Genomic DNA, 10672 nt, shown 5'->3' with positions numbered 1-10672 from the left:
AGTGCTATTGTTCCCCTTATAAACCTGTATATTGTTTAGCTGAAAATTGAGGCACAGGGGTGAGTTCAGTTCCGGACCTGAAGGATAACTAAGGGACATAGTCTCAAAGCTCCACCAATCTCGAAGCCTGGTCGTTTTTATGATTTTTGAAGTTTGTTCCACTTTTCCCACTCTACCCAACTAAAAGTAGTAACAAAAACCTCAAGAATCCGGAGCTTGTGGTAGGTGAATAGGTGTGTATTTCCTTCTCACAGTAACAATATACAACATAATATATAAATGTGTGTGTTTAAAGCCTTGTATCTTTAGAATCTGTTGAACAATATCAGATATGTTCTTAGGGAAGTGTGTGTGTGTGTTTATGCATGTGTTTTAATAGCATGTATTTTAATTAATTTTTTTCCAACAAATTCTTAAAAATCAAATCAATACCAAGAAGCTTTTCTGATCAGAGGAAGACAGGTGGCTCTAATCCATCTACTTAGTTTTTCTTCTCTTATTCATGGCCCAAGTTATTAGCTGGAACCAGATTTCCAGGGAGCAACGATTGACTCAGATCAACTGAAAAGTCATTTTAGTATACGAAAAAAAAATCATTTGACCTTCACAAATACATTAAATAAAAAGCATACACCATTATCCTTACCTGCACATTTGTAACAGTGATCAATGAAATCCTAAGTAGGTGCACTGTCAGAACTCGGCAATCATCATCGCCACTACATGCGCGTTAACCATGAGCCAGGGTTCAATGATAGCACATGATACCATTCTCCAGGTCCCTGAGATCATGGACTATGTTCTGAGATTCTGTGGACTCAAAAGATAGGCAAGCATCCCAGACATCAGTTTGTATTCTTCTATGTGAGGTTCACTCAGACTGTAAGCCCATCTGACCTCAACATGGGGCCTTCTTGAACAACCTTCCTTCCTACCTAGATTCTGCCCATTTAAAAAATTAAAAACTCCAATTTACTTGGCCTTAGACTCAAACTTGGTGAAACCCTGGACCCAGAAATGAAACTACCTGGGTGACACAAACAGTTTGCCTTTGTGTATTGCTCAAATCCACCGAGTGGCATCATGGAAGAAAAGCCTGCATCTGTTTTCATAAAAATCACAGTCAAGAAAGCTCTAGGGAGCGGTTCTATTCTGTCATGCCTTAGAATTCACTCAATCACAGTGGGTTTGGTTTTCTTCCAGGGCAAAGGTCAGCTTACCACATCAGGCTTCATCACAGCTCTTCTCAGAGCTGTTGTTTGAGAACCAGAAGGAACAGCCTTCCCAAAATGAGGCAACTTCTACCAGGCTCTGAGCATTCAGAAGAGTCTATTGCTTCTCTTCATTACTCAGGGATTGGCCACTAACTGCCTGGCCACCAAGAGCTCCTCGACTCCCTGGTATCAGAGTCTGCATTGGACTGGGGTTGGGGAGAGGTCTTCCAGGTCCCTGTGCTGCTGAGACTACCTGAGGATCTCTTCCCCTACATCCTAAAGAGACCCATATCCCACCAGACAGCCTCACTGGTGCTGATACATCAGTAGTGAAGAGGTAGAAAATGCCTTGTGCAGCAGCCCTGAGCAGAGAGGTTTAGAAATAAGACTCTACACTGGGCCCAAGGCACTCCCACCAGAACTCAAAGGCAGGAGGGGGTCCTCATCTGGAGTCTACCCAAGAATCCCAAGGAGCACACACTGCTATCTAAAGGGGGAACACATAGACTGTGGATTCAGTCCCTGCCCCCACCAAAAAATATTTTTTTTTATTCTTTGGCACTTGGAATTTGGCAAGGGTTAATCATAATGTCAGTTCATAGCATTAAATGAATAAAATACATCTAGATTTGAGAAAACCTCACAGAAATCATCTTTGATTCCCATGAGCACGAGCTCAGGGACCCGAGGGGAAGAGAGGGCAGACGGAGCTCATTGCCAGTGAATAAATGGGACTTTCCTTGACTCAAGAGATTCTCATTTTATTCTCATGTCCTGAGAATAGTGCAGAAGATTTTTTTTTTTTTTTTCCTTTCATTTTGGGGAATTTCTTTTTTGTCCAAGGAATAATTCTCAATAGTCTGCTTTTTTTTAAAGTCCTGTGTAATTTCTAAATAACAATTTTTTTAAATCAAGCTGACACTGCCAACTCCCTCTGGTTAGGGTTTTCCGAGTCCCCCCCAGAGAGACGGCTGTTACTCAGAGAGCCCGTGTAGGAAGCTGGCCTGTATAGCTTATGTCCAAAGGCATCTGTTTCCTCAAAGATGTAGCCAGGGGGCTCGGGGTAGGAAGCTGGGCACCTGCCCATTTCCTTGGGAGTAAAACTCGTGGTGTAGGTGGTCTGGCCCTCCACCGGTCTATTTCCTTGGGGGCCAGACCAGGAGGGCTTGTAACTTTTGGTACTGATGGGAGGGTGGGGCACATAGTGGGCCCGCGTGGTGGTCAGGTAGTCCAAGGGCTGTGTGGGGAGGCTCAGCTGGGGAGGGGGCTTCACTGGCTCTGGGCGGATGTGGGTCCACTGCTTGTAGTCGTCCTTGGTGGTGGTGGACCCCTCGAAGCGACCTCCCTTCTTGATCTGGAGCACCGGGCGGCAGGACTGAGCTGGGCTGCCCTGAGGGTAAGTATAATGGGCCCGCACCGTTGTCAGAAGGTCCATTTTCTCCTCAGGAGGGACGTAGGTAGTAGGCACTTTGGATAACACTTGGGGCGTTGGCCACGCTTGATACTTATCTCTAAACTCAGTGGTGTTGGAGAAAGGTTTATCTAACAAACAGGGTTTGAATGGAGGTTTTAAACTCTGAGCGGGCTCCCCCATCAGGCCTCGGAAGGACTCTTTGTGGGTGGTTTGGCTTTCAAAGGGGACTTCACAAGGCCTGAACTTCTCAGTCTCATGCACAAAACGTTTCTCCACAGGGTGGGCCACATAGCTCATCTTGTAATTGGTCAGATCCTCCAAGGGGATGCCACAGATCTTAGGTGGGGGTGGAGGCTTGCAGCTCGTGGTGTTCACAAAGCCCTTTACGTAGTAGTCATCCTGGTTTGTAGTTCTATTATCAAACTTGGCGGATGTTGGCTGGTAGTGGTACGCCGGACCTAGTGATTCTCGTCTTGGCTGGTTCCAGGGTAAATAATCAGCTGGAATGAAAGCAGAAGTGGTCATTCGTAACAAGCCAAGTCACCCAACCCTCATGAACCCTGTTTGTTTGTTAAGTACTGTTGAGTCGGTCCCAACCCATAGTGACCCTGTATGGGGTTTCCAAGGAGTAGCTGGAACCTTGCAGTCAGCAGTCCAGTGCTTAGCTTACAGCTCCACACCAGAACTCCTAAGGGGTCCCAAAGCCACAAGGCAGTCTCTAATGAAATGTTCTTTGAGACAATAGAAAAACAAAGTCGATTCTGATTCCTGCCCCCAAATCAACCACAGGTTTGTGTTTCAACTTTCAGGTACTTGTGGGCTTTGATGCAGAAGGAACTAGTACACAGTGTTCACCAAGCACCACAACTCTGCATGAAGGAATCTAGCTGTCAGTTGATTGTGTGGTGGTAGCTTTCCTGGTGCTGTGATGTGGAAGGCTGATATACCAAGACCCCTGGGTGTATGTTGTTGTTGATGTTGTTAAGTGTTGTCGAGTTGGTTCCGACCCTGTACAGGGTTTCCAAGGAGAGGCTGGTGAGCCTGAACCACCGACCTTGCAATCCAAACAGACTTTGCAATGTAGTGCATTAACCCACAGCACCACACCAGGACTGCAGTGAGGCTCGGCTGTGACAAGTAGCAGCTCTGCTGTGGGTGGGGTTGCCTTGATCTGGACTAGAGTAGTCTACTTTGGAGTAGGGTATTCCAAATCAAGGCAACCCCACCCACAGCAGAGCTGCTACTTGTCACAGCCGAGCCTCACTGGAGTCCTGGTGTGGCACTATGGGCTAATGCACTACACATTGCAAAGTCCGTTTGGATTGCAAGGTCGGCGGTTCAAGCTCGCCAACCGTTCCTCAGAAACCCCATACAGGGTCACTATGAGCCGGAACCACCTTGTTGGCACTTAGCAGCAACAACAACTATGGCCTGACGGGCAGAGCTAGCAGCACACAGACGGGACTTGGGGGGGCTAACAGAGGAAAGCCCAGGTTAAAACATCTTGAACCTCCAATGTCCTTTTCCTAAGTTCAGTTGTTTTTCTTGAATAAACACTTCTCAATTTTGAGGATGCCATTGGTTGATTTCCAAAGTCCTGAAGTGGGTTGGGTTTTGGTTTTGTTTTTTCCCTGAACGGTTTTGTCCAATTTTATCATTGCTTTTGGGAGAGAGGATTTGCTGAGTTCTTTACACCACCATTCCTGAAATCTTGACATCCCCTCACGTCACCCCCAGGCACACTCTAAAGTTTATTTTAGGCCAATAATACTACCAACTATTTATTCAAAATTGGCTTCATTTTAATTGAACATCTAATCTTTCTCTGAAAGCCATTAATGGTTCTATCAGCATCTTGAAAGCATTACAGGCCTTAGCGGGAACCATCTTGCTGAATATAAACCACATGTTTCCCTCAGGCCTCAGGCCTCACTGCAGCAGCGGGGGCACCTACCTGTGGGTGTCTGCACAGTGCCTTGAAATGCTTGGGGGAGGGGAGAACAGGGCTGTTCTAGTCTTCTTCTCTGATGGATGAAGTGTTAAGAAAACAGGTACCTAAGCTGAAAGTTGCCTCATGTGATTTCTGATACCCAACAATACAGTTGAAACCACATTATGCAGCCTCCTAACTACCTCCACCCTGCATTTATCACCAAAAAAAAAAAAAAAACCCAAAGAGAAGGTAACATGTTCAGCATTTCTCAAGCTGAGGGAAGTGAAGAAAAAAAAAAAAAAAAAAAGCCTCCATATAACCCTGAAAACCTCAGAATTCCACATAACAAACTATTCACATGCCTAAAAAGCCATCAGTAAAACCCTCCAGGCCCACAGTGGCTTGTGGGTAACTGACAAAAAAAAAACCTCTTTAAAGGGGACTCTGTTCAATAATGTTATCCTTAAAAAAAACGTAGCTAATCATAAAACTGAGCATCAAGTAATTACCACTCTCAATCTTCCCAATTGCACCATGTTTTGAAAATGTCACAAATGACAACCAAATGCCGCTGAAGCATACGTTAGTGGTGGTTTCTGTACCCCAGTAAAGGTGCTGACCGTAAGCGTGGAAAGGGAAAAGTCTGCTTATTTTTTCTGTGAAACCAATTTAAGTGAAGCACATACATCTAATATAGATGGTTCACAAAAATAAATATTTTAATGGCCTTAGTCTTTGGTTTCTTCCCCAACCTCCCCTTTGGAAGGATAATCAATGTGTATAAAACATGAAAATTGCTATAAAAACGCTCTTTCACAAGAGACAAATGAATTCTACTATGAGGTGATGCACTAAAGATATCTAGACAAGGATATGGCTGCTCACCCATGCAGGAGAGGTTTGTGCAGGACTGGCCCAAGGGCAGGGTAAATGTCACCAAGAAAGACTTCACCAAACATCAGCCCTGCTCCTGTCCTGGCCAGAATCCACAAGATAGGGCTGAGTCGGGATTTGTGTCTAACTGCTGCCAAACTCCACCAACCAGGAATCCTTGTTCAAAATGTTCTAGGGCCACTCATTCATTGTCTCCTCACTTGGCACACCTTATGTGCCATTCCCTGTAGGAAATGCTGGGAATGTAGAAGTTGGAATTCAAGACCCAGTTTTGGATGCCATTACATGGTGGGAAACTAATAGAACAGATAAGCTACACGAACAGCAAAATATGTTATGTATCATTGAGGAAAAAACCTTATGCCAGACACATAGGTTGCAAACTATACTACAAATCAGGCTAATGGGTGTCTACTTGAGATGGAGACTGGAAGTGGGTAGTAATGTCGTTATTACTTGGATTGTTATATATATCTGTATAATTTTGACTGGTACAATTTTTGTATGATACTTTCCTGAATTATATGGTGTAATGCAGTGAATTGCTTCATATGGCTTATCTACCCAGTCTTTGGAACTTCAGCGAAACAATGTTTTTGTCCTGCTGGGTCTGGTTAAGACAAGGTAAGGAAAGATGCTGGGGGATTATGAAATTCAGCTGTGAGTGTTAACAGGGTCGATTGCAAAAAACTTGGACCTCGAATGTGCATAACAAGCGTCACCTCAGAAATAGGAATGAGGGAGTCTCAGTCAGGAGTGGGGTGCATTTTTTGGACCCTGAGGTCCCAGCACAGTAAACCTCCTCACCCAGGGACAGAAAGCTGTCCAGGAGCCAGAACATGAGACAGAACAGTCCACAAAGTAAAGCTGAGTGACTTTGGGCAGGAGGCTTGTTTGCAGAATGGGGTGCGTCTCCACTTAATTAGGAAAGTTAGTTTGCTAGAGCCAAGTGCCTCCAGACTGAGGCTCATGGTGGAGCGCTGTGTTCTCTGAGTATTTATCAGCATCCCTAAAAGAGCTCACACAGAGAGAGGGCAAGTGTCACAGGGACGGGTGAGGGAAGGTTGTCCTGACTGGATGAACTGGGCATTTTCTGATCCTGCGTTGTCACCTGTTCACTTCCCTAATAAACCCCAACACTGTCAGTGTGGTGTCCGAGTTCTGTGTGGCCATTGCAATGAATGGCCAAGTCCAGTTGGCTCGTGAATGGTTTGGTGCAACATATTTGTTGGATATGTCATATTTCAAAACATTTTAAACAAATGAATGAGTTCATTGATCTGTGGAGCCTAACTTGACTTGACCTTGAAATGTTTTCCCAACATGGGCGTTCAAATTATCAAGTTAAGGCAAAGGTCAAATACTAAATATTTTAGGTTTTGCAGGCCATACCATCTTTGTACAACTATTCATCTTTGCCTCTGCAATGCCAAAGCAGTCATTGCTATTGTAAAGTGTCGTCCAGTCGGTTCTGACTCATAGATCATATATAAATAACTGAGATGGTAGTATTCCAATAAAAATATTTATGAACATTAAAACTTCAAATAATTTTCATATGCCACAAAGTATTATTATAATTTTATTTTTTTTTTTGTCCAGCCACTTTAAAATGCAGTACCCATTCTTATCTCCCCAGCTGTGTAAGAGCAGGCTGCACTGGGTCTGGCCTGTGGGAATTCATTTATACAAAGCTGAGCTAAGGAGATCCACAACTAAAGCATTTCTTGGTCATGTATTAGGCTCCGCCTCAGAGAGAATCCCTCCCCCTTCTGTCCCCTACCTTTATAAGTAGGTAGACATTCCATCCTATTACCAGGCCGATACATGCTATCCGGAGGTTTGATGGGGTCCACCCGACACACAGGGTAGGGGTTGTAATCTTGTTTATACGTCGTGAGCAAGTCCATGTTCTCTCCTCTTGGGACGAACTGCTTGGGTTGGGGCCCCTTCACCGGTAACACTTTGTAAAGCCCAAAATCTCTCCTGTATGGATCATAAAGCACACGTTGTTGGGCCTTTGGCTGGGAATCAGCCTCAGGTTTTCTACTCATCTCAGTTCTATAGGTGATTGCCAAGAAGTTGGCTTCTACTTGACCCCCAAGCAGCTCTTTCTCTATTTCCCACTTCAAGAAAGGCACCATCACTTTCTTGCTCAAGCATCCTCGCCCTGCTTCCCTGCACTGAGCGGAGCCTCTTCTGCCATAGCCATTTCTCTCTTGTTAAAGCCCTCACCATGTCCCTTGGCTCATGGGACAACCTACTTCTTGGGCTTCCTGCCACTTCAGTCTTTATACTGTTGTCAGAATTAAAATCAAATCCTTTCACTTCCCAGTTCAAAATCTTCCAGATACAGCCCGAACTTTCTAGCAAGGTTTTACAAGCATCCCAGGACCTGGTCCCTGCTTTATTCCTCAGCCTATCTCCTACCACTCTCCCCAGCCCCCACCAACCACACTGGATGACAGAAAAGGACCTCTGTACTGGGCCTCTTCTCTCCAACTTCCTTCACTGTGGAGATGACTTCAGTTTTTCAGGTACCAACCACCACCTCCTTTGCTGTGGCTCCAATAGCTTTTCCTGGTAATATTTACCTCCTTCCTCTGGTTGAGCTTACAGAAAGTCAAGAAGGGAATGTTGTGCAATACATTGAGACACCAAACCTTTAGTTTCTTTGCTATCCCTCAGCACTCCCCACCCCCTTTTATGAAAACAATGGGCTAGAAAAAGCCTGTTGATCTTTCATCAAACAAGAAGCATATCTTCCCTAAGCATCCCACCATTCTAGAAAGGCCAAGATGGGAACTCTGACATCACCAGGAATCACCCTGGTGGCTATCAGGCGGGCTCACGTTGCACACCAGTGTGGTCTCAACTTCCCAATTCTCAGCGTAAACTCTTTTAAACAAACATTTCCCCTCAAGGATTTCTGCTGTTCACAACAGACCATTTGTCCAACTGGACCAAGGGAAGGTGGAGTTTTTCTCTGTTGGTACTTGCCAAAACAGCCTCACCAAGGACAGGGGAAGGTTTCCGGACAGGAAAACATTAGGCCCAAACACCAATAAAAACTAGTTCCCAGCAAAAATCTGGAGCAGCGTTACTGAACCATGGTTGAATAGCAAAGGTAACATGCTCCACTGTAACCTGTCTTGCATGAATTATGCACATGCTTGTCAATAAACCTCAACCATGTCCTGAAAACGCTTGGTCAGGGAGGAAGGAAGGAGCAGGAGAGAATGGGTCTCTCTAGGGCTCTAAGGAGGAAATGGAAGATGCTTCCGTTGAACTCTCCATAACATCCACTGGGTAGATTTAAAAACAGATCTCAGCAGCAGTCAAAGGGCCTTCAACCTGGCCTCCCTTCCCAGGGGACCTCATTGTTGTTGGATGGCAAGGGAGGCTGAGTGACCGGAGGCATCTGGCAGCTGTTGATGTATAAATTAGGCATGTGGAGAGAACTAGCTAACAAGAATCCAAGGGTCAATTCAACACGTCTATGCTTCCTACAAGTACCTCACTCCAGTGTCTGTTCAAAATTAAACATAGGGTAGAGCCCCAGGCTGCAGAGAGAAAAGGAAATGGCCGGAAAACCATGTTTGAAAACCAGCTAACTAGAAAGTCTTTCTGTCACAAAGTTTGGTTCTGAAGAGACTGCTCCAGTCCCAGTGAGGTGGAATGGGGGAGGGGGAGTTGGATGCAGCCTGAGGCTACATATTCCCCTCCCCCCACCCCCACACACACTGAACAAAATGAGGTGGAGCAGGGAGGTTTGGATGCAGCCACACACCACACACACACACACACACACACTGAACAAAATATGCCTGCGTTCAGAGTTGGCAGCCCAAGACTTCAGCCCTGTGCATCCCCAAGAAGGGAAATCAGCAAGGAATAAAGCCAAATGGCCCACACTGCCCCACACAAGAGCAGCCAGGATCTCATACTCTTACAGCTTTGGGACCTGGCACACAGAAGCCATGACAGTCTGTTGGACTATTACTCAGACAGAGGAAACCCATTTCCTCTCCGAGATGCTGCAAGAACCTCAAGGGTCGCGAGGCTCTGTGACAATTAAAGTGTCCTTAAAGCCCTTATCTTCTGCAGAAAAGAGCAGATAAATGTTTAGGACCAAACTCTCCAGACTAGCTGAAGTGGGTCTTTCAAAGACAAATGCTAAGAACAAACAAGATGGCAGATCGGGTGGAAGCCCAGTAAAGGAGCTCCGCCAGCAACAACATAGAATACCCAACCAAGCAGGCTCAGGGGCTGGTCCCAGAATGCTGAGCCACATATAAAGGAGTATTTAGAAGGTTGGAAGGCTTACCGCTGGGGGAATTTGTGGCAGAAGCAAGAAATCCATTGCTTTCTAATTTGAGATGCTCAGCTGCTCAAGGAGCTGCCATCTTGGGTGAGACCAAGCAGGGGAAGGATCAGAGCAGCCACAGAACGCCTGACAGAACCACTGAGATAAAGGTGTGAATATTTTTCTCTTTTGGTAGCTATTCATTGGTCCGTTGCTGTCTGTGCACCTCCATTCGGGTGACTGTAGGGGTGCCTGAGCTAGTGGGCACCCCAGCCCCACCTTCAGAGGGTTCTACTACGCATGCGCATAGATCTCCTTGAAATTTAAAGAGACAGTTTCCAATTAAAACCAAACAGCCACAGCCAGCCCTGAACTGTTTACAACTAGAAAAAAGGCCTTAACAGGGATTGTGGAGCGGGACAAGCAAACAGAAAAGGAAACAGGCCAAAATTTAAATCCTAAATTATGTCAAAACGACCAACAATGGCATCTTGAAATTTCTCAAGAAGAAGAGTGAAAAGAGAAGCCCATTTCCTGATCACATCTACCTGGAGGCAATCAGAAAAAACAAAAATTACCAAAATACATACCCATCTGAGTATTAAGGCCACAGATAGCCCCTGAAGATGCCCAAAAAACAGAAGCAGATGACCATATCTGCACATGTCCAGAAACGAGATAAAGTGACTGAAACAAATGAGCTAGAAGTAGACCTACACTCCATACTGGAAGATGGGCAGGCTTTGGAAATGCCCGAGAAGGTATTCAGAAAAACGATTATAAAATGTATCAAAACACTATAAAATGGAGTGGAGAAAAATAAGGAAGAAGTCAGGAAAGTGCTACAGGAACAATCAAATAAGATAGATACAGCATTGGAAACAATTCAAAACCTACAGAAAGAGGTCCAA

The 10672-nt window shown here is 45.2% G+C and overlaps 1 protein-coding gene across 1 annotated transcript in view; it reads right to left on the bottom strand.

Moving 5' to 3' along the window:
• Nucleotides 1–2124: 2124 nt before the first annotated feature.
• Nucleotides 2125–10672, bottom strand: part of FAM154A (family with sequence similarity 154, member A) — a 26103-nt gene continuing 17555 nt past the window's right edge. Inside the window, exons 3-4 of the mRNA XM_006864504.1 lie at nt 7239–7441; nt 2125–3128 (exon numbers count right to left, since the gene is read on the bottom strand). Coding sequence (XP_006864566.1) covers nt 2125–3128; nt 7239–7441 — 1207 coding nt within the window. The remainder of the gene's footprint in view (nt 3129–7238; nt 7442–10672) is intronic.

The sequence above is a fragment of the Chrysochloris asiatica genome, unplaced genomic scaffold, assembly GCF_000296735.1.
Source record: "Chrysochloris asiatica unplaced genomic scaffold, ChrAsi1.0 scaffold00065, whole genome shotgun sequence".
In the NCBI taxonomy this organism is placed as follows: Eukaryota; Metazoa; Chordata; class Mammalia; order Afrosoricida; family Chrysochloridae; genus Chrysochloris; species Chrysochloris asiatica.
This window is presented reverse-complemented; position numbering and strand designations above follow the sequence as displayed.